Raw genomic sequence first — 25,289 nt, 5'->3', positions numbered from 1 at the left:
GTTAACATTCATATGTCAGCATAAGGTAAGCGTTTGAGTTAATTTTTATAGCTAGTGCAAGGTATGGACTGAAGTTTACTTTTTCCATATTTTGTTTTCCAGTTGTTCCAGGACCATTTATTGAAAAGGTTACCTTGCCTCCATTGAATTACTTGGCATCTTTGTCAGAAATTGACCATCAAGTTGTCTATTCCTAGACTTGTTAGTTGGTTCTATTGATCTTTAGGTTTATCCTTATATCATTGATTTGATTACTTGGTAGATTTCTATTGAGTTTTATTAGTATAAGCCCCCAACCTTGTTCTTTGTAATTTTTTTTTTCAATGAGTCATCAGAATTTATTTATGTGTTCATTAAATTTCAGGTATAATTGTAAGCAATGGTTAGCAAGCAGATAAAAAATTAACTTGTTATGTTGGTTTTAGAAATATATTCTCATTATGAAGTTAAAAATTACCTCATAAGTTGAACATTTAAAAAAATAAGCAAAGTAAGACAATATGGAAAATTTAAGTAAAATTAGCACACACAAATAATCACTCTTAACATTGTGTTACATTACTCTTTAATCAAAATTAGATCAAACTGTAAATTCTGCTTTGTAACATACTGTATTTGTACTAATTATTGTAAACAATTGTCATGTTATTAAACATTAATCTACAATAAATTGACTATATTCTATCCCATTTTATGGAAGAATAAACCTTTAAATAATACTCTAATGTTAGATATGTAGATTGTTTCTGTTTTTCAGTCTTTAGGCTTTGCTGCAATGAATAGCCTTATATCTACATCCCTGCTCATATTCATGATTTTTTTTTTGTTTTTTTCTGACAAATTTTTAAAATAATTTATATTTTTTATTGAAGTATAGTTAATTTACAATGTTGTGTTTCTGGTATATAGCAAAGTGATTCAGTTATACATATATATATTCTTTTCCATTATAGTTTATTATAAGATATTGACTATAGTTCCCTGTGCTATGCAGTAGGACCTTGTTGTTTATCTGTTTTATATATAGTAGTTTGTATCTGCTAATCCCAAACTCCTTTTTTTTTTAACATCTTTATTGGAGTATAATTGCTTTACAGTGTTGTTGGTTCCGTTGATCTTTAGGTTTATCCTTATACCATTGACTTAATTACTTGAGAGATTTATAGAGTCTTATTAGTATAAGCCCCCAACCTTGTTCTTTGTAATTTAAAAAAAAATCTTTTTTAAAGAGGAGTTTTAGGTTTACGGCATAATTGAGAGGAAGGTACAGAGATTATTCCATTTACTCTGTGCCTGCACTGATGCACAGCCTCCCTCATTATCAACATTTTCATCAGAGAGTGTACATTTGTTACAATTGAGGAACCTACATTGACACATCATAATCACACAAAGTCTGTAGTCACTCTGGGTGTTTTGCATTTTATGAGTTTGGACAAATGTATAATAACATGCATATGTCATTATAGTATCATACAGAGTATTTTCATTGTCCCAAAAATCCTCTGTGCTCCACCAACTCATCCCTCCTTTCCCTCCCCACCCCACCCCCTCAGTCCCTGGCACTAATGATTATTTTACTCTCTACCCTCGCCCTTTCCGTAATGCTATGTAGTTGTAATCATCCAGCATGTAATCTTTCAGGTTAGCTTCTCTCATTTAGCAATATGCATTTAGCAACATGCATTGTGACTTTTCTTGGCTTTTTGTTTGTTTCTTCTGTTTGCTTTAGGTTTAGTTTTCTCTTTTTCTAGATTATTCAGATGGAATTTTAGACTTTGATTGAAACTTTTTTCTTTTCTAATATAGACATTGAAAGCTATAAATTTCGTTTTAAACACTGCTTTAGCTGCCTCCCAGTTTTTGACCTCTTATATAATCAGTGTCCTATAGTTCAAAATAATTTCCAATTCCTCTTGTCATTTCTTCTTTGACACAATGAATATTTAGAAGTGTGTTGTTTAGTTTACAAGTTGTGTTTTTTATCTTATTGTTTCTAATTTAATTTTTAAATTGAGGTATAATTAACATAAAACACTGTATTAGTTTCTCTAATTTAATTTTATTGTGGTCAGAAACAATAACTCTTAAAGTCATTTTAAATTCACTGCAGTTTTCTTTATGTCCCAGGTATTGTCTGTGTTTTGAATTTGTATTCTGCTGTTTGTGGTATAATATTCTCTTTATATATCAAGTAAGACAGGGTTATAATAATGTTATGCAGGATCTTTTGTGTTTTTACTGATTTTTTTTTTTGTCTATTTTATGAACATTAGAGAGATGTGGTAAAATGTCCAACTATGATTGTAGAATTGTCTCTTTAATTCTGCCAGTTTTTGTTTCATCTATTTTGAAGTTTTGTTTTGGGTGCAGACACATTTATTATTTTGAATGTCTTTATTTTGAAGTTGCCTTCTTATTATGAAATGCCCCTCTTTATCTTTGTTAATACTTTTTGTTTTGAAATCTATTTTCATTAGAATCTAATGAAATGATTAGATAATGATTAAGCTAATCTAGACTTCTGATGTTTTTTGCTTGGTACATTTTTTTTCCATTAACTTACTACCTACCTTTCAGTGTCTTAATATTTAGAGTATTACTTTTGTGGATAATACATAGTTGGGTCTTGTGTTCCTAACTGGACAATCTCTTCATTTTAATTTGAAAGTTTAATCCATTAGTGTTTATGTAATCATTGACACAAATGAATTGGGGAATACCATTTCATGTTTGTTTTCTATTTATGTGTGTTTTCTGCCTATGTTTTTCATCTCTTGCTTTTCTAAAGAGAATATTTGGAGATATTTTAGAATCTCCTTTTTATTTTACTACTGATATTTTAAAAAAATTAATTAATTTTTATTTTTGGCCGCGTTGGGTCTTTGTTGCTGCGCGCAGGCTTTCTCTAGTTAGGGCAAGTGGGGGCTACTCTTTGTTGCGGTGCACGGGCTTCTCGTTGCGGTGGCTTCTCTTGTTGCGGAGCACGGGCTCTAGGCATGCGGTCTTCGGTAGTTGTGGCTTGTGGGCTCTAGAGCGCAGGCTCAGTAGTTGTGGTGCATGGGCTTAGCTGCTCCATGGCATGTGGGATCTTCCCAGACCAGGGATCGAACCTGTGTTCCCTGCATTGGCAGGCAGATTCTTATCCACTGCACCACCAGGGAAGCCCTACTACTGATTTTTTTAAAGCTCTTTTATTGAGGTATAATTGATACAGAATACTATATATACTCATTGATATACTTAAAGAGTACACTTGGTAATTTTAACATATGTATTTACTTGTGAAACTGTAAATATCAATACATATAAGGATACATATAAGAAAGGTTCCAAATGGTGGGAAAAAGGGATGCAAAAGCTTAGTCACAAATATTCGCAGCAGTGTTATTCATAATAGCCATAACATGGAAATAACCCAAATGTCCATTAGCTGTTGAATGGTTAAATAAAATGTGGTATATCCACATGGTAGAATATCATTCAGCCTCAAAAAGGAATGAAATTCTGACACATGCTACATGTGTTAATCTTATACATGTAACATTGGTGAACCTCACATACTTTTTGCTAGTTGAAACAAAGCCAGACACAAAAGATCACATATTGTACTGTTTCATTTATGTAAAATGTCCAAAATAGTCAAATTCATGAAATGGTATAAAAGTGTATCAGGTACATACTAACAGAAAGCTACAATTGCTATATTAGACAAAAGAGACTAAGACAGAAAGCATTATTATACATAAAAATAGGATCAATTTACAATGATAAAATCTTCAATTTATTAAAAGATGTAAGAGTTCAAAATTTATAATTCCCAAATTACTACATTTCAAACTGTATAAAACAAAAATTGACAGAACTGCAAAGAGTCAAATTGATAATCATTGTGAGAGATATCATGTACGTCTCAGTAATTAATAGACCAAATGAGCATAAAATGAATTCTCTACAGATTATTTGAATGACTATATTATATTAATCTGATCTTGTGGGCATACTTATCTAAGGCAAATATAGAATGAACACTGTTTTCAAACAAACACAGCATTTATAAAAATTGACCATATATTGTGCCTTAAATCACAACTAATTTCCAAAGTTTAGTAATATACAAAATATAAGAAACAAATGACAAAAAGGTAAGCAGAGAATTTTATGTTTTTTATCAAGAACTATTGTTCTAACTCTAAGTAATCTATGGTATTAGTAAAATAAAAAATTATAGCTAACTGTATATGAACTGCAAACAGATATGCAGAAATCAGGAAATTAGAAAGTCACTTCTTTGAAAAAAATAAAATTGACCAACCTGTTGCACAATTGGCTATGATAAAAAAAGACACTGATAAAGCAATATTTAGGAATACAAAATATGATGTTATTTTAGATTCTGTAAACATTAAAGGTTAAGAAGATGAAGGCCTAAGCTTAAGAGGTAAAAGTATAAAACTTTTAGGAAAAAACCTATGGGAACATCTTCATGACCTGTATGAATGTTCACAGCTTTTTTGGTAATAGCCAAAAACTTGAAACAGTCTAAATGTCCATCAACATGTGAATCAACAAATTGGGATCCATCCATAAAATGGAATATTGCTTAGCAATGAAAAGGAATAAACAATTGTTAAACCAACAATGTGGTGAATTTCAAAATAATCATGCTGAGGGAAAGAATCCAGAAAAAAAAAGTGCTTACTGTGTGATCCCATGTATATAAAATTTTAGGTAATGCAAGCTAATCTATAGTGACAGAACTCAGATCAGTGGTTGCCAGGGGATTGGGTCAAAGAATAGTAGTGGGGAATGGATTTTGAAGGGCATGAAGAAGAGCATGATGGATATTACTTTTTTTCATTATGGTGATAGTTTCACATACTTCAAAACTTAGCAATTTGTATACTTTAAATATATTCAGTGTATTGTATGTCAGTTATATCTGCAGAAGACTTAAACCTGTTTAGAGTAATATGAGAAAGTTAAATGGAACTTAGTTGTACTTGTGAACATGGATATAAAAATCCATTTGTTTAGTCTTTAAGACTGATAGAAGTTAGTATAAGCAGCAATTTTTGCAACTTTTTCTTTCTTCCATTTTTAAAATTTAAAATTTTGTCTGAAAATTTTGTTACAGCTCTATAGTGTCAACCCTCCTTGCTCTTATGGATGGATTAGACAATAGGGGCGAAATTGTTGTTATTGGTGCTACAAATAGACTTGATTCTATAGATCCTGCTCTCAGGAGACCTGGTCGTTTTGACAGAGAATTTCTTTTCAACCTTCCTGATCAAAAGGTAAGAGTTTTTGATATATTAAGATTTATTTGTGACTCAATTATGAAATGTATATATATGTATACATATACTTTGAAAGTGGTATTTTTTGAGTTGTCATTTTCAAAATTTTGTGCTTATTGGATATCTTAGTTACTACTTAAAAAATTCTTGTAATTATTGAATAATTTAATCTTTTTTGTTAACAATTATCAGAAAGTTTATGATTTTTAGGAAGTAAGGGTATGATTTTTAGGTTACTATAGATGCTTACTTACTCTTTTCTTTGGTTCTCCACATTGTATTAATTATCTTGTAGGACAGGTTATATGTCTCTTGTTCACCAAAGTAGCTTTGTTCCCATAAAAATAACATTTTTAGAGTAACAGTGGCTTTATGAATAAGAGCCCAATATGCAAATTCTCATAGAAATGGCTGTAACATCTTATTTAATTAAAAGCAGCAAATGCTATTCATTATAGTGTAGTTTTAAAAAGAACATAATAAAAAAATAAGAACATAATTAAGACAGGGCAATGTGTAGTCATTGACTATGTAAAATGTTATTTAATATGTTATACAAAGTTCTTTTTTCCTATTTTTACTTGGCAAGTTTTTGGTTAGTCTTTGACCAGTTTAATCATTGACTGTCATCTTCACTGCACATTTATATTTGAGAGGGAGGGGCATATTCAGAGAAGATTCTGTATTTGACAATGCTTTGCATGTATTAAACATATCAAGCCTAATTAGAACCTTTATAACACATACCTATATAAATATAACCAAAAGAGAGCAGAGAAGATACTATGTATGAATATATATATTTATACACACACAGACACACACACACGAGCACTTGCTGTTATATGGCTTTGATTTTGGATCTCTGTAAAATGCCTTGTTTATGTACATAGATGTGAGAAGCTTAGTGATTAGTACAGTAGACTATAGGGAAATGAAGGCAATGGCTCTGCTGTATAGAGCAGTCTGTGTAGAGCAGTCTCTACCTCATTTCGACAGTCTGAACAGCCACTATATCTGTCTCAGTTTCGGATTGATGATCCAACTTACAGGCTTTTTTTTGGCACCAAGTTTATTTAGCTTTGTCAGGATAGGAACATAGTGTATACAGCATCATTTTTGTTACCCAAAGTGAGCCTCTAGGGCTGTACCAGTGCATAGAGGTACGCTTAGTTATAGGGTACAAGACTGAAGTAGTCTACTTCAGCATGGGGAAGCATCAGCTATCTCGTTTGGGACGTCTTACAGCAGTTCAAGCACATCTTTTAGGCTCTACCAGTAGATGGGGAATGTGCTTATTAGCTCAAGAGACACAGCCAGTGTTCATTTCGGCACAGGAAAGCCATTACGTTGATTTTCCAATTATCTTCTCTATTGTCCTAGTCATGTAGGCCTCAAAGTCCATATGCTAACCATAGTCGTCACAATTCAGGTATAGTCCACACAAATCAGAGATTTAACAGTAAATGAGGTCTAGAACAGTACTGTCCAGTTGAATTTTCTGTGATGATGGAAATGTTCTATGGCTTACTATATTGTATAAGTATGGATCTTGAACATAGTTTTCCATGTTAATTTTAACTTTCTAAGTTTCAAGAAAACGGTGCTTGAGACCTAAACCTAAGATCATTTTTCTTGGCCTGGGTCTGTGGAAAAAGCCTAGACTGGCTGTTCACCTTTTTTTCCTTAGGTAATATTTAAGGTCATGAGACTAGATGATACAATTCCTCTGTCTTAAGAAGCAGTCAGTAAGGTAAGAGGAAAACTAGGAAAAAAAAAAAAAAGAGGAAAACTAGGAGAGTGGGATATTCTGGAAGCCAAGTGAAGAAACTATATCAATGGGGAAGGTATAATTAACTGTGTCAGATGTTGCTTAATTAAATCACATGACAGAAGATTGGCGATTGTATTTAGCATTATGTAGGTCATTGGTGAAACCTGATGGGAACAATTTCAATTAGTGGTGGGTGTAAAAAACTTGACTCGAATATGGTTAGTTTAAGAGAATGGGAGGGGAGGAATTGGAGACAGAGAATGGAGATAAGTTTTTCAAAGTGTTTTGCTTTAATAAGAAGCAAAGGATTGAGGTGAGATGTTGAGCAAATTGGGGACAAGAGAAGGTGTTTTGTTATTGTTAAGATGGGAGAAATATCCAGTAGGGAAGGAAATTTTGGTGATGAAATTGAGAAAGGAGAATTATCTTCTTGCCTTGATAGGTGAGAAGGGGGATTGGATTTAATATATGAGTGATGAGAATGACTTTATTTTTAATTTTAAAAAAATTTATTTATTTATTTGTCTGCGCTGGGTCTTAGTTGCGGCATGTGGGATCTAGTTCCTTGACCAGGGATCAAAACTGGGCCCCCTGCCCTGGGAGTGTGGAATCTTAGACACTGGACCACCAGGGAAGTCCCGAGAATGACTATAGATAGGAATTTGATAGTTCATCTGTTATAATAGGGAGAAGACAGAATATTGTGGGTACACATGCTGACAGGTGGACAGAGTTGGTATGGGGTATCTTTGGAAGTTTTCTTCTGATTGCTTCAGTTTTCTCAGTGGATTAGGAAGCAAGTTCTGAACGAGAGGCTGACCATGAAGCCAGAGAAGCTATGAACTAGTCTGTTGGAAGATAGCCTCATGAATAGAATAGAGAAGGGTTAAGGGCAGTCATAAGGCTCCATTTGGGTCGTTAATTTAAATTGATACCAGTCAGTGTCTAATATTAGCATGCAGTTTGGGAAGTGGAATATCATGACTCTTGCTATTTGAGCAAGTGAAAGTAAAAAACAAACAACAAAAAAAGTAAAAGTAAGTCTTGGTGCCAAATTTTAATAATTTTGTTAACTCTTTATTACCATAAAATAGCACGTACCTTCTTTATGCACTAGTGCTTAATTTCTTTTGTTTTATCATCATCAGCAGTATGATTATTGTTATAAATGTTATGTGTATATTCATGAATCCTAAAGAATGAGTGACCTGAGTTTGCCTTTGACTCTTAATAATAGAGGAAGCTACTTTCTATTAGGAGAAACCATATGATTTACTATTCTGTATGCCATATAGAGTAAATTGTAATGAAACATTTCTTGATATAAATAATTTCTTCTATTTCTTGTTTTTATGATAAAGAAAGGAGACTCTTTATATAGAAAAAGAGAAAGGCACTTAAATGTCTCAGAGACCTGACAATAACTTTTGACTTTAGGTAATTAATTTCATTTCCTCTAAATCTTTACTTATTTTGTAAAATGAAGGGATACAGATAGATCTTTTTTGAGATATCTTCCAGCTTAGATATTTTTTTTTGCTGTGTTTCTGATTCTCTAAGGGTCTTGAATGAGTGGCACCCCTTCTGCTAATGAAGTCTATATAGATTCTTAATGTCATCTTCTAGACTATATAAGCTCTCAGAATGATATTTTTGGGGGGCCTTGATTTTATATTTTTTTAGTATCTGTTCAGGCAGATATTTCAAGTTGAAAGAAAATATTTGTTACATCACTGATTTATTTTTGGTAGCTGAACGCCTAACTAGAACTTGGAATTGAAGCAATAGCTATTGATTCCAGATTTTGTCAACTTTTTGAGCAAGGTTTATCTTGACAACTTTCAAGTTCTTTTTGTTTTTGTGCTAGACCCCAAATTCCTCACCAAGGCAATAATATTATCATCTTGGTTATACTTTGCTTTTTCATAGTCTCAAGAAACTCAAGTAGCAGTGTTGAGGAAACAAGTATACTCAATTTTAGAAAGCATTGTCTTTCCCCTGAAAGAAGGCAAATGTGAAAAAAAAATTCTGATGTGACTTTTCAGGTGATTATGGACTCACACTTCAGTGTTTCTTTTTTACTGTGGGAGAAAAATAAATTTCATTTAATTTGGAACCAAGATGTTAAAATTTTGATTGTGCTATACAGTTAGATTTAAGGTAAAGAATGCTATTTTGAAAGAAAAAAATCAAGGTAAAATTGTTTAAACCTTTGTTTTACAGTGAATTCAATTAATATTTATGGAGATTACCTTGTTATATATTAAATGTGAAAGCATTAACTAACTTACAAGATGATAATGTTTATTATATTTCTTTACTTAATTGAAAACTTCTTCAACTTAAAACTTAAATGACACTATGCATATTAGAACCAAAAGGCCTGTGAAATCTAAATATAAGGTTTGTTTAAAAGTTATGATTATTATAACACATTAAAGTTTTTTTGTTTACATGTTTTCAGATGGTTAAAATGACGTGGAGGAAAGTGAAATTTAGTTTTGAGTTCTAGTCCTATATCAGTCACATAGTCATATGTGCCACTAGTCGAGTTCCTTTACCTCTCAGGATGTTAATTATCTTAGATTGTGAAACAAAGGTCTCTGCTACATAGCTCACAGGGTTATTATGGGAATCAGAGTTGATGCGGATGCCAAGCTGTTTATGTTTCTTTTAAAATAAACAGTTGCTTTTCTGGGATATGGTTAGTTGTTAAATTTGTTCCATCTAATACATTTTGGGGTTGATGATATTTTATTTATTTGTACTTTTTTCCTTAGGCAGGATGTTATTTATCTGTGCTTTTCTTCTTAGGCAAGAAAACACATTTTACAGATCCATACCAGGGACTGGAATCCAAAATTGTCAGATGCTTTTTTAGGTGAATTGGCTGAAAAATGTGTTGGTGAGTGCTACTGTTTGAATTTTTTGGTTGTCATTGTTTGTTCTGATCAGCCTCCCTTTCCCCTTATGTTTGGAATGTGAATGAGTATAGTTGTATTTTTGTGCAATAGATGGCTTTGCCTTTAAATGTAAATATTATTTTAAACATTTCACTTGAAGTTTGAACACTTCTAAATTAGAATTTTAGCTGCCATTAGGTGTTTTGATTATCAAAGCTCAGTGGTCATATGCCTTTCATTGAGTGCTGGATTTCCAGTATTACTACAGTGTCTCCTTTTATGAATTGTTCCCTTTCAGAAGTTTTACTAAGAAAAATAAGCTTAAACGAGAGGTGAAGGTCCATGTATATATAGGGCAGGACTGTAGTCTTTTACTTCACAGATTACATGATGGACTCAGCCTCATGCCAGTGGTTTAGAAAGAAGTTGAGTGAGAGGAGTCTTCAAGGAAAATACTTAATGACATCTGCTAGTATTTCCCCAAATGTAAAACTCTCCAAGTTAATGTTAAGTTATTCACAAAGTAGATCTCCTACAGAGTGAACGAACACTGCTGTCCTAAAAGGATATGGTGAGAGTGTTTTATGTACATACATGATCATACATAGGAGACGGAATTCAGAGGTTTTAGAATTCAGGGTTTTGGCTCTAGTTAGGTCTGAAATAAAAATGAATGTGGTATTAAGCAACTGAATATACACACAGGTATTTTTCCTTCATTCTTTTTCTGTCTTTTGTCTATTTTCCTCTCATTCTCTGAAAAATATAAATTAAAAATTCACTCCATGAACTTTTTTTAAGCATTATGAAGAAGTCCCCCTAATAAGTCCACTAACAATCAGCAGTCTACTTGGGAAAACTTTAAAGTTACCAAAACCAAAAAGAACAACTTAGTTAAAAAATCATTGTGGTCCACCATCAAATAATTAAAACTTAAATAGAACATTAGTCCATTCAGTTAGCTACATCCGAATTATCCTCTTCATCCACAGGGACCTCCATCTCCGAAGCAGCATACCTCAGCTTTTGAACCACAAAGACCTCGACATCTTCTGGTGAGGAGAAAACGTAAATCTCTCCAGCACTACTCCAGTATAAGCTTTGCCTGGTATAAGAGAGCATGCGCCAAACCCATTTCATGTAAATTTGGCTTGACCTTTGCAAAGCCTTGTGCTGCTTTATGGGAGAGGGTGGTATTTGGTACAAAATCCAGTCTTTGCCCTTTTTGAAATTTGACCCCTTTTATTTCCTGTTACTTTTATGATATTATTGTCTTAGCGTACAGATCAGAATGGGAAATATTTGTAGATTCATCTGTGAATTTGTCACAGAATGATCCTTAACTGAAATAAGCAGTCTTCAAATAATTTCGGAAATTCCCTAAGAGTAATTTTAAAATTACTTTTTTACCCTATCTACCATCTGAAATATTATACACTCTAATTCTTCATCTTAAATATTAGGCTCTCAGTTTCCTTTTTCATTTCGAAAGGCCACTCCTTCTCATTTTACCAAGTTATTTATTTTAGCTTTTAGTCAGTTTCTTAAGTTAAAAAAATTTTAAGACATACTTTTTTATAGGACTGAAAAACTTCTCTTGCCTTTTCTGGGGGTGGCGTTGCTGGTTTAGAATCTACTTATATATACTCTATTTTCTTCCTGGAGAGTGACATAAAAATCCATTATAATTAACTGACTTCTGATTTTGATTGTGACATTTATTTCATTTAAGAAACCAGTTCACATTAAAAAAAAAAAGAAAATGCAGGTCTTCAAACAGGAGCGAAATAGCAATAAATTTTTAATTCATTATGAGCTTTAGCACTTACGTTATCCCAAAGATGTTTTAACATGTATGGGGTCAGTTGAATGAAATTTATGCCTAACAAAAGAGTATGCAGTCTTAATGAACGACTGCAAAGATAGTTGACCTCTTGTTAGAGGTTATGGATTTGGTAACTTTTACCTTGAAATGAATTCCCAAGTACTTGGAGGTTTGCATGCATAATAGGTGTGATTTTTAGTAGTCTTCAAATAATTTGGTATCCAGAACATGTGCACAAATAGTAGGAGCTTAAGGTTAATGAAGAACTTCAATCTAATCATATTTCTCTATTCATTTTCACTAAGAGGGCCAAAACAATGAAAGGGTATCTGTTAATGTGGCGTCTTAGCTTGTGGACCTTCATTGTTTGGTATTTTACTTAAAAAGTAACTTCATAACATTTTATTACCTTTCTCTAGTTTATAACCTCTTTGAATAGCTTGTATTTTCATTCTTTCAGACAAATTTCCATCTTAATAGCAGTATTCAGGAATGCATTTTCTTTGGTATCTAGCTATGTGTGTTCATCAGACTATTAGAGTTGTAATGGTAGAACTAGTATAGTTATGGAATTCTTATGGAAGGGATATTGATATTTAACATCAACTTTTAACTCTCAAAAGGCTGTATTTCAGTATTTCTAGAATAGTCATATCGTCTATTTTTCTAAACCAGGACCCTTTTGAGAGTGAAAAAATACGCTGTTAATTATGACAAGGCAAATGGCCTAAACCAGGACATGTTGTCACCCTTAATATAGCCTATTTAGCCATGGTTATGATGTACCTTTAATTCTGTTTTAGAGTCTAGTAAGGAAAGTGTATTATTAATTCAGTAGTTCTCAATTTTTTTGTATATCAGAATCACTTGTAAAGTTTTCTCAAAATACACATTTATGATATTAAACCACCACTTAGTGATTCTGATTCACTAAGTTTGTTGGGAATCTATTTTTGACTCATTTTCATTGTTTATTGAGATGACTAGTCAAGGTTGACAACCACAGATATAAACTAGTAATTTGCATTCACAAGCAAATGTAAAGAAGATAAATCCTATCATTTATAGTCTGTTGGTTATGATAATCCATGAGAAAATTTACTCTTTATTTTTTTTCAAGGATTAGTTTATAACTAATGATGAAATTCAAACTTTCAAGCAAAAATTAGGATTTTTTTAAAAATAAAAAAGGGGGCTTCCCTGGTGGCGCAGTGGTTGAGAATCTGCCTGCCGATGCAGGGGACACGGGTTCGTTCCCCGGTCCGGGAAGATCCCACATGCCGCGGAGCGGCTGGGCCCGTGAGCCATGGCTCCGCTAAGGGAGAGACCACAACAGTGAGAGGCCCGCATACCAAAAAAATAAAAATAAAAATAAAATAAATAAAAATAAAAAAGGGATTATAAGCTACACAGCAGTTCTCAAAGGGTGTTCTATGACTTATATTTGTCATTGTGAACTGACAGCTTGCCAGCACTTGAAAGATTTTAGTGATGAGATTGGTGATGATATTAACAAATGTGATTTTTTGATATTGTTAATAAAATGTGTCAATATACAAAACATCTATTTAACTCAGAGAAGAAAATTTACTTCTTTAAATGGAATCTATTATTGTTGATAAGCTTTAAAATTATCTTTAATAAATTAAAAAATGACCAATACATTGCTATTTATATTATTATATCAAACATAAATGTTATGGGCAACATTTACTACATAAAATACCTTTTAGTGGCTTTTTTCTGTTCTGCATTGTTTTTGAACGTTTTTTCTTTTTTAATTTAGGTTTTTGCACTTAAAAATAGGGTCATATAGTATGTTCACTAAGTGTATATACTTTTAAAGAAGAAAAAGAAATGTGGTTTATATTTTTTTGAAGACAGTAGTTTATTCTTTACTTCCTCTGAAATGGATTATTTAGTTAACTGTTTATAACTGAGCTGGTGTTCTACAGTTATTTTGTTGAACTAATGTAACAGATATGTATGGAACAGGAAAAGATACTTTTAGTCAGATTCATTCATTGAGAAATAGAAAATAAAATGAGAGACATGGTAAACTTGGTTATTCTGAAGAATTATTTGGGAGATTGATTGCTGTCATGGGGCAGTGTTAATGCTTAATCTGCTTATAGTTTTCTGAATTAAATTCTCATAGGTCATATTAAGTTTTCCCCTACCGCTGAATAAATGTTTATGAATGTAGTACTTCATAATTTTCACTGAAATTTTTAGTTACAGTGAGTAAGTTGGTTTAATAATAAAAGAAGAATTTAGATTTCTCAGAAAAAGAAAAGCCTAATAGATATTATTCATCCCCCTCTTTTTTGTGATACATGGTAACCTAATAGTTTTACGTTTCCAAACTATAACCTTGGAGTTACTCTTCTTTTTTCATTCATTCTTTCACTCAAGAAATATTTTTTGGATATCTACTGAATGCCAGGTCAGGCATCGTTCTTGGTAGTTGAGATACATTTAGCGAACAAAACAAATACTTCCCTATTCTTACAGAGGTCACATTCTAGTTGGGGAAGGCAGACAGTAAACATAATAGGTAGATGATAAGGTGGTAAGTGCTGTGGAAAAAGGAGAGCAGGGTGAGGAGTTTTCTGTTATGTGTAGGACTTGATTAACATGATCATTTGCCCTACTGAGGGATATAGGGATAGAATTTATTGTAGATGTGTGAGTCAGTTTGATTTATATGGTTTTGTTCCTTAATGTTCTTTTTCTCCCAGTTAGTCTGGTACTATTTCTTCTCTGCTCGTAGTTTTCCTATCTAATCACCATTTTAATTTCAGTATTTAAGTGTTCTACAAGATCATTGTGAGATATAAAAAGATAAATAAACCTGATACCACTCTTTGAAGAGCTTAGGGACTAATGTTCTGTACCTAGTTTGGGTGGTTCCCGCTGCTGGCATAGCTGATAAAGGTGGCCAAATGCAGGTTTAATTGTCGATATAAAAAAACACCATGACTAGTTTGAGGTTTTCTTTCTTTCTTTCTTTGTGGTAAAGACCTAACAGTTCATATGTTTTTCCTGTGTATTTGTCGCTCAAATGAATGAAATGATTTCAGAGCACTGGTGGCTTGATCTGTTGTTTAACTACATGATCAATTAAATATGGGTAATGGATGATACCTCAAAACTCTGTAGCCCTTTGAACTAGATTATCAATCATTTTAAACTAAATATATATATAAAAAGGAAGATAATATAGAAATTTAATGGATTCTCATTCCCTGTAATACCTTTGGAACTATCAGAGATGATCATAACTTTAAAGTATAGTTTTGGGGGTAATAAGATATTAACCTGCTTGTGGGTTGCACTCAGAGTTAGTAGTAGAATAGTTCTGATTTTGAAGTTTCCGCTTATGTATACTACTTTGTACTGCTCCATTATATGTGTTTGGAAATTAGTAATATTAGGAAAATTTATAGAAAACTGTAATGTCATGAGGACTAAACTAATGATTGGAAATATTGATGAAGGATTGATATAAAACTATGTTTTTTAAAACCTTTCCTGAAGAAAGATGTACATTATAATCAGTGGTTTTGGCACAAAATATATGACTTGTTTTCTTTTAATATCATTAGTTCATGTGTTTGTTAATTAAAATATTCAAAACATTTTTAGTCTTAATGAGTAAACAGTTTTATTAGGTGACTTTAAATGGTCATTTTTCATTTTGCTAGTGAAATTGCACATGATTGATTTAGTATTTTATTTTAGATAAAGATGTGCATATTTGCAAAATAGAGTTGATACTTGGAACAATGGACTTACCTTTGTTATCCTTTTCCTTTTGTGCATTAGGCTATTGCGGAGCTGATATCAAGGCCCTGTGCACTGAAGCTGCCCTGATTGCCCTGCGGAGGCGTTACCCCCAGATCTATGCTAGCAGTCATAAACTGCAGCTAGATGTTTCCTCAATAGTGCTCAATGCCCAAGATTTTTACCACGCAATGCAGAATATTGTGCCTGCTTCCCAGCGTGCTGTCATGTCTTCGGGACATGCACTATCCCCCATAATAAGACCACTGCTGGAAAGAAGCTTCAACAACATCCTAGCAGTCTTGCAAAAAGTGTTTCCTCATGCTGAAATTAGCCAGAGTGACAAGAAAGAAGGTAGTATAAATTACCTTTTCATATTGTTAAAATGAAACAAGTACAGGCATAAGTAAATAAATTCTGAGTTTTCTTATAAGGTTATTTATGTGTTACTCTTTTGTATTTGCCATGAATATAGGAAATGTATGCATTTCATTGGCCACTGTTTATTCTAGGCCTAGCATATTGTCTAGCATACAGTAGTTGCCTAGTCAGTGTCCATAAAAAGAATGAATGGATGTTTGTTCACTCTTGGGACATTCTGACTATCTTAATGAGGAGTGTTAACCATCTTTAGAAAAGTTGGCTGTGATAGTATTGGCTTACATTTCTTTTATTATTATAAAGCCCTTACAAAAATTGTCATTTATTAATCCTCATAACAATCCTGGGGGTAGGTACTCTTACTCTATCAAAAATGAAGATGTTCACTTATATAGGGTCACTCAGTAAGTTCTAGGTCTTGCTCAAACCCAGGGAGCCTGACTCCAGAGCCCATGCTCTTAACCATGTTGCTATAATGTCCCTCTGGATTCAACTCATCATACTGTTGTTATTGGCACAGCACTCTGCAGCGTGCTGCGCTAATGGAGTGTAAATTACTAGTAGGGCAGTAAATTAGAACCTGATTATAGAAGGTCTTGAGTTCTGGCCTCAAGACTGTAGTTTGGATTTGAGATAAAAACAGCTACTTTTAAAAGTGTTACTCATATACAGGAAAGCTCTAGGTTCCTGTGCTAATCAAAGTAAAAGCCCATGAACTTAAAAGAGACAGTAATTTAAAAAAATTATCCTAATTTTCTTTTTTTAACATGTAGTCTGCACTGTATAAAAAATTGTCCAATGAATTATGTTAATGGTAAAACTGTTATATATAGTAAAAATCATCGATATTCAATGAATTTTGCTTGTCATATATATATTTTTCAGAAACTTTTTTTTAGGGTAGATTCTCATGAAATATCACATTGATTACTTGATTTCTTAAATTTGTCAAATGAGGAGGAGAACAGATATTATGTATGAGCCAGCTATCTTCCATGAATTGTACATTTCTTAGCTCTGATTTTCAAAACTGAGGATATGTATCTTTTCCCAAATTTTTTTAATTTTTAAAAGACTATGTCACCTTTAGAAGGTCATAAAAATCTTACCTTCTCTTCTGAGAGATTGTAACTTCTTTACTTGCATTTGAGAATTTTTTTATAGCATTATTACCTGTGTTTTCTTACCATTTTTTCCCCATAAGTATAAAGTATGCTTTAGTTTCATTTTTTTTCTTCACATACCAGTGGAGGAAAGAAACCAAATTTTCTTTGATTATTAATAATTGTTTTTTAGTTATTTAGATATATTATTCTGGATTGTTTTGGTCTTTAATATTTTTCTTAGACAAGTATCCTTTCCTTATATATGAGATTATCAATCACATGGTACTCAATTATTTTCTGATTAACTTTTACAATATTAGTTGTATTAAATACTTGGCTTTTAAAAGCCATTGAGATCTGTGTCTGCCAGCACAATTCAGTATCTCATTTTAGAAAGCATGCCTCTTTTTTTTCTTTGTTTTTTTTGGGGAAGGGTATGATTTCTGTCAATCTTAGTTTCCTCCCATTTCTCCTACACATGTAGCATTGCTTTTTATTGAATGAATTGACGCTTTTGGTAGGTATGTATGAATTATGGCTATTAATACTTTAGGTTGTAGTCCAGATAAATTTTTAAGTATGGCACTTTCAATAGGAATTTTAGTTCCCGTTAGTCCATCGAACAATAACTTAAGACCCAATGTTACTTGAATGAGTACATTTTTTAAGATTGGTTGTTTTCCCACTGAATTCCCGAGTCCCTTCTTAACTAAGACTAGATTTTCCTTGAAATATGTGTGTGTGTGCCATGTGAAAAAATAAAGGTCAATTTGTTCCTTGTTGCTTTTGTAAGAACTGGGCCATACCTCAATTACTCTATTAATTAAACCATCTTATTTATATTAAATGTACTGGTTTTGGTCAAAATTAACTTAGAAATTTTTAGTAAGTTGGTGAGTATTTTATGAGTGCCATTTCTTTTCCAGAGTTCTTGTAGTCTCCCAAAATGCATCTCATAACACTTAAGTAGTCTGTAAGGGTGAAAGAATTACGTTGGTTCCATTTATAAATTATTCAGAATACTGTAGTTTGTCAGTTTCCTTGGACAATCTGTGTTATTTGATGGATAACTTATTAGTTTTTGCCACTTGATTTTTAAAGCAATTTTTCTTAGCTTTGGTAGGGCACTAATATTAAAGGACTTTTTAAGCCTCATAATCTTTGTGATTTTTTTTTTTAAACAGATATAGAAACTCTGATTTTAGATGATAGTGAAGATGAGAATGCTTTGTCAATTTTCGAGACCAGTTGTCACTCAGGATCACCAAAGAAACAGTCATCAGCTGCTGCTGTACATAAACCTTACCTTCATTTTACAATGTAAGCAATTTATATCATTGATTTCAATTTATATTGAAATATCTTTCAATTTAAATTGAAATTTCTTTCAATTTAGAGTGATTTTTACTACTTTATAGTTAGAATTACACTGTATTTTTACTTATGGTTGTAACCTGGAGGACTTTGTTTTTCTGTTGTTTGGACACAATTCTGGAAAACTTTACTGTGTCTATGTTTTTGTGTGGTAATAAATTAGTTTATTGGTCAACTCAAGATATTTTTTCTTAAAATGATTGTGGGATTTTTTTTTTTTTTTTTTAAGTAGGGTAGAAGGAAGGGTTGCCTTCAGAAAGTAAACCCATGTCCCCAATTTTATTGCTTTTTATTTGAACTAAAGTGGACAGAAAAATGAAATATTTATCATGATCTAGAATATTTTGATTGTAATAAGTTTCATATGATAATTTAGGACTCTAAGGGTACTAAAGAGGTTTTGAATTAGAAATTGCTCAGTAACTAAACAAATAACTTTCTGATTCTCCAAAACCTCATTAGTTTACACTTTCCTAATTTAGATTTTATGTTTTTTCTATTTACATTTACCTTTGTCTATATTAAAGCAGCTTTTGCTGTGCACTTCAATGGGTAAACAATTTCAGTGCTAATGTAATTTTAAATTAAGAGACTAAATAGTTTTCAGATACAGCATCATCACTTGCATTTACATAATTATCATGATAGTTAACCATAATGCTCCAGTCAGATAGGTCTAATAGGACTTTTATTAGAAGACACTGGATTGTGTATACTTTTAAGTAATTTTTCTTTAGAGATATTTTGAACAAATTTAAGTCTTTAATAGAAGTTTTTCCCATGTGGATTTTGGTGAAATGTTAATTTGATTATTTGCTTTGATAACCCTTCCTTGTTTTTTAGTTTTTAAAATGAGACTAAATTACTTTAATTTACTCTAACAGCAAGCTCTTCTATTAGAAACTTTTTTCTTCACTCCAGAGCCTTTCTTTTATGCCCTCTGGGAATTTTTCTTAAACTGTTTCAGTAATTTTACAGATCTGTTTATTGATGGCTAAGGGAAAACCAAAGAATCATTTTTTTCTGACTTTCACCTGGCTAGCCTGTGTGCCGTGTGTGCTGTTTGTTTTGACAGTTTTAGTTATTTGAATTGAAATACATAGTAGGAGCTAAGAAACTATCAATTTTTCAATTTTACATTAAGAACATTCTGTTACTGATTTAATGTATATCAGTGGTATGGCTTATTTTGGTTGGCTTAGCCTTTCTCAAGGAATTGGTTTAATTTTAATCTCTTTTACATATGCTTTTCTAGTTCATTGCTTTGACTTTGATTTAATAGTGAGACAGCTATATCCTAGAATGAGCTGTTTTTTAAAGATGTTTTGATAAATTACTTTATTTATTTATGCACTCATTCTGCCTTTTTTTTTTTTTTTTTTTAACCCTGTGCCAGGCATTGTACTAGGTGCTCGAAGCATGAATAAGATATAATATAGTTCTTACTCTGGAAGAGTTCTTGTTCTTGGGGGGTGACAAACATTGTGATATGACTAAAGTGTTATGAAAGCAGAACTAAGAAGCTTCCACAGGGAAGTCCAGGAATGCTTCACAGAAAAAATGGTGACATTTGCTGTCCTTTTGAGTATGAAGGTATAGGAGTTAGCATTTGTTGCTCATTACAAACTAGTAATGTGGTAGGTATATAAAGCTGAGGCTTCGTATATAGTAATACATATAGGCCTCTCAACAGTCATTAGCATTTGTGGTATCATCATTTTATAGATGAGGAAACTGAGATACAAAGAAGATAAGTAAATTGCCCATGATCATGCTGCTAGTAGGGGGCAGACTTGGTACTGTTTGTTTCCTGGGATCATATTCTTTCTCTTACACTATGTGGTTTCCAAATTGATTTCTGAGCTTAATAGGTAGATAGGGTTTTTTAGGGTAGGTTGGATGATATGATTTTTCACACTTTCCAAGAAGCATTTACTTTAGAACATAAGCCTTTAATGAGGACTACACATGTATTTTGTTGTTGTTGATTTGGTTTGGTTTGGCTTTTTGTTCAAGCAACATGTGTTAGCATGCCAGATTAATACAAAAAAGATTCTAGACAAGTAGAAAGCATGACTTTAATGCTGGTGTCAGTAACACTAGCTTGGGCATTGATGGTGGGTTTCTTTTTCTGAGAATAGTTTCCTAAAACAGTGTTGCAACCTTTTCTTTAGATTTAAGATGAAATAGAAGTGAAGCTATTTAAGGTCTATCAATCTGGTAGAGAACCCTTATGATGGAAAATAAGTTTTCTTTCTTACTGTATATTACCATAAGGGGATTAGAAACAGAACTTTTTAAGGTTTTCCAAATGAAAATAGCTTTGTTTTTTCTGATTAGAAAGATGATATACTCTGTAGAAAATTCAAGTAAAAAAGAAGAGCATAAAGAAGAAAGTAAAAATTAAAGCCCAAGCACCTGAAGGTAATATGTGTTAACATTTTGGTGACCACACTTCCATATTCTCTCTATCCATATAGACAGACCCATGTATTATCTTATATAAATTATATTCTCCTGTAAGGTTGTTAATGTAACTTGCTTTTCCCCCCACTATGTTGGGAATGTTATTTCATTGTCAGTATATGTTTAATGTCATTCTTTTAAAATAGCTGCATAATATTTTTTTGGATGTTTCATAATTTATATAACCTTATTGATAAAAATTGAAATTTCCAGTTTTCCTCTTTTATAAACAGTACTGTGATAGACATCTTTCTGAGTATACATCTTTATAACATTTTCTGATTCAGACCTTAAGGTAGATTTTAAAAACTGATTGCTATGTCAAAGTGTATATACATTTCAAAACCTGATAGAGATTGTTAAATTGCCTTCCAGAAAGGTTGTACCAATTTACATTTCATCACTAATGTATGAGAGGGTTATTTTTTCTGTTCCCTTGTCATTTCTGAGCACTGTTCGTCTTTTAAAATCTTTGCCAACTAGATAGATGAAAATAATATCTTCTTATTTGTTTGAATCGTTTGCACTTTCATATATTCATTCACTCATACAGATATTTTGTCAAAGTGCCCATCATGTGCCAGATGTTGTCCTAGGTAACTGGAATATGTCAGTGAACCAAATATACTAGGATCCCTGCCCTTATTCAGCTTACATTTTAGATGGAGACAGACAATAAAACAATCAGTGTGATAGATAAAATGTTAGAAGATAAGTACTATGGGAAAAAATGTAGAGAACACTAAGAAGTAAGGGAATCTTTGGGAGTGGGATGAATTTCAGAATATCCTTGGATATACATTTTGGCATATATTTGGCATACTTGCCAAATTTAATTTCAGAGAATTGTACTTTTTTCCATTCTTACTATTCATGAGAATACCAATTTTCCCATCATCTATTTGCTGATAACGGTATTCTAATATTTATTAATCTAACAGGTAAATGATGTTTCTCAGTATTTTCATTTGTTTTCATTATTTTTCATCTTTGTTAGTAACTACCAAATCTTTCTCAAGCCTAGATCACTCTTGAGCTTTAAACTCTGTCCAGTTGCCTATCACCCTCTGTTGTGTCACAGATCTTTTGGTATATGCTGGCTTGTCTTTCCTTCTCTTCCCATGAGTCTTATGAGCTACCATCCATTCAGTTGTCCCAACTAGAATTGGACATCGTTCTCAACTCTTTTCTCTTTCTTCCCTTCTATATCTAGTAAATGCCCAAGTCCTATGGATTTTTCTTAACTAAGTAAGTCTAATTCCAAGCTGTTCCTTCTACCTCCTCTGACACTGTTCTTGTCTATGCTGTTATTAACATCTCATGCCTGGGTTATTATAGCAAACTCCTAACTGGTCATCTTACCTATTGTTTCACCTTCTTTCAAAACCCTTTCCTATACTGACATGCTGAGTTAGAGTTGTCATCCAAAGACATATGTATGCTTATGTCACTTCCCCTGCTTAAACATCTTAATGCTTCCTCAGTGTCTTCAGTGTACATTCCAACTTTTAACGTGGTTTACAGAACCCTTCATAGCCCTTCACAGTCTGATTCTCTTCCCCCTTCCCCTCCCTTACCCCAGTATCTTTACCCTTACATTACCCTAAACCCTTAAAAGAAGCTGGCTGTAAATGAACTATATCCTCTACCCCAAAGGGCCAAGAGGTTTTTTTAGCCTCTGGTCCTTTGTACATCCTGTTTTTATTTCTTGAAATTCATCCTTTCTGCCATCGAAGTCTTGGGTTTGTGCTTTCATAACACTTTTTCAGAAAAGCCATTTATGAGTCTCTGATAGCACCCTGTACTTAAAGAGTGCTGTTTATTAATCACACTGAATTATAGTAATTTACTTCCTTTTTCCAATAAATGCACTGAGTTATGAGCTCTATGATAACAGTGGTATTGTTGGATACCACGGGCCAAGGCATTCAACATAGGAAGCATTCTAAAATTGTTACATGAGTGAACATTTTTTAAGAAGTTATTTATTTATATTTTCTTTTTGAATTGTCTGCATTCTTTGTATTAGAAGGTATTTTTCGTTAAAATACTGTCATGCAAGCTCTTTATGCATTAAGAACCAATCCTGTTAATGGCAGATTTAATTATTTGTCTCATTTGAGTGTTTGCCGTTTGGTTCAGATTGTAATTTTTTTTTTTTTTTCTCGGTACGCGGGCCTCTCACTGTTGTGGCCTCTCCCGTTGCGGAGCACAGGCTCCGGACGCGCAGGCTCAGCGGCCATGGCTCACGGGCCTAGCCGCTCCGCGGCATGTGGGATCTTCCCGGACTGGGGCACGAACCCATGTCCCCTGCATCGGCAGGCGGACTCTCAACCACTGCGCCACCAGGGAAGCCCGCAGATTGTAATTTTTGAGTAACAAAAGTTTTTAGATTTTTATGAATTAAAAATACATGAATCTTTTGTTTTTTCTTTGTTTCTGTGTTAGAATTCATTTTGTTTTGTGAAATGAGGATCTGAATCCTCCCTATTTTTTTTTTTATAGATTTATTTATTTAATTAAGTAATTTATTTTTTGGCTGCATTGGGTCTTTGTTGCTGTGCGCGGGCTTTCTCTAGTTGCAGCAAGCGGGGGCTACTCTTCGTTTCGGTGCGAGGGCTTCTCATTGTGATGGCTTCTCTTGTTGTGGAGCACAGGCTCTAGGTACGCAGGCTTCAGGAGTTCTGGCATGCGGGCTTCAGTAGTTGTGGCTCAGGGGCTCTAGAGCGCAGGCTCAGTAGTTGTGGCGCACGGGCTTAGTTGCTCCGCTGCATTGTGGGATCTTCCCGGACCAGGGATTGAACCCGTGTCCCCTGCATTGGCAGGCGGATTCTTAACCACTGCGCCACCAGGGAAGCCCCCTCCCTATTTTAAAACAATAATTTTGTGTTATAATTCATCTCTGTTCCATTTATTTTTATGCTTATTATCTTATATAAAATTCTTCCAATTACTATGATTTGTTTCCTGGGCTGCTATGTTCCACTGATCTGTGTTTCTTTTCTTTGGTGTATTCTTCGTTCTGTTATTCTGTTCTGTAATATGTATCAGTATAAAGTAGGGCACATCTTAACTTTGTGTTTTAGAACCTGGGCTTTGCAGTTATATGGACACCCAGTTGTATAATCTTATACCTAACCTTTCTTAGCCTTGGGGTTCTTTATCTATTTAGTAAGAGGAAACTTATGTATTTCATAGAATTGTTAAGAAAAGTAAACAAGTAGTGTGTATGAAGTGCTAGTTACTAAAACAGGTTTAAATGTTCTGAAATTGGAGCTAGCACACTTATCCAAAATTTTCTTGATGTTCTTTTTCTTTAATTTTTAAAAAAATATTTATTTATTTATTTGGCTGCGTCGGATCGTAGTTGCGGCACGCAGGATCTTTAGTTGCGACATGCGGGATCTTTTAGTTGTGGCATGCAAACTCTTAGTTGCGGCATGTGAGATCTAGTTCCTGACCAGGGATGGAACCCAGCCCTCCTGCATTGGGAGTGCGGAGTCTTAGCCACTGGACCACCAGGGAAGTCCCCTTGATGTTCTTACTTGATTATTTTTTCAGATAATGTTGCAAATAAGTTTTAAATCCGCCCCCCCTCCCAAATCTTTTTTGAGATTTTGATTTGTATTTTTATTTTTTTTTAATTTTTAAAATGTTTTTATTTTTGCGGTACGCGGGCCTCTCACTGTTGTGGCCTCTCCCGTTGTGGAGCACAGGCTCCGCATGCGCCAGGCCCAGCGGCCATGGCTCACTGGCCCAGCCGCTCCGCGGCATGTGGGATCCTCCCAGACTGGGGCATGAACCCGTGTCCCCTGCATCGGCAGGCAGACTCTCAACCACTGTGCCACCAGGGTAGCCCTTGATTTGCATTTTTAAAATCTATAAAATAAAATACTATAAACCAACCATATGTGTATAGTTAACTATAGCTAGGTATAAATGCATAGGAAGAATTGACATCTATATTCAGGCTCATGATGTATTCTATATAGTTTCATACCTCTCTCATTAAGATTATTTAATATTGTTTATCATTTGTATTTTTGCAGTTGTGAATAGACTCTTCTTTCCTTTTTTATATTGGTTATTGATGGTGTTTAGGAAAATCTTTTGGTTTTTCTATTTCCATCTTCAGTCTTGTTATTTTGCTGGTAGACTATGGCAGTCATTAGTTGATTCTCTAGGATTTTCTAGTGTATAATCATATTCTTTACAAGTAACAGTGTTTGTTCAATTTCTTTCCATTAGTTCCTTTTTTTTTTTTTTTTTTTTCAGTACGCGGGCCTCTCACTGTCGTGGCCTCTCCCGTTGCGGAGCACAGGCTCCGGACGCGCAGGCTCAGCGGCCATGGCTCACGGGCCTAGCTGCTCCGTG

General features: G+C 33.4%; 1 protein-coding gene across 2 annotated transcripts in view; it reads left to right on the top strand.

Moving 5' to 3' along the window:
* ATAD2B (ATPase family AAA domain containing 2B) overlaps positions 1-25,289 on the top strand; it is a 148,942-nt gene that overhangs the window by 60,938 nt on the left and 62,715 nt on the right. For both annotated transcript variants that reach the window (XM_024118530.3, XM_024118529.3), the window contains exons 14-17: positions 5,138-5,297; positions 9,889-9,979; positions 15,631-15,942; positions 18,260-18,395. In XM_024118530.3, the coding sequence (XP_023974298.2) occupies positions 5,138-5,297; positions 9,889-9,979; positions 15,631-15,942; positions 18,260-18,395 (699 nt within the window). The remainder of the gene's footprint in view (positions 1-5,137; positions 5,298-9,888; positions 9,980-15,630; positions 15,943-18,259; positions 18,396-25,289) is intronic.

Source organism: Physeter macrocephalus, chromosome 12 (genome assembly GCF_002837175.3).
Source record: "Physeter macrocephalus isolate SW-GA chromosome 12, ASM283717v5, whole genome shotgun sequence".
In the NCBI taxonomy this organism is placed as follows: domain Eukaryota; kingdom Metazoa; phylum Chordata; class Mammalia; order Artiodactyla; family Physeteridae; genus Physeter; species Physeter macrocephalus.
This window is presented reverse-complemented; position numbering and strand designations above follow the sequence as displayed.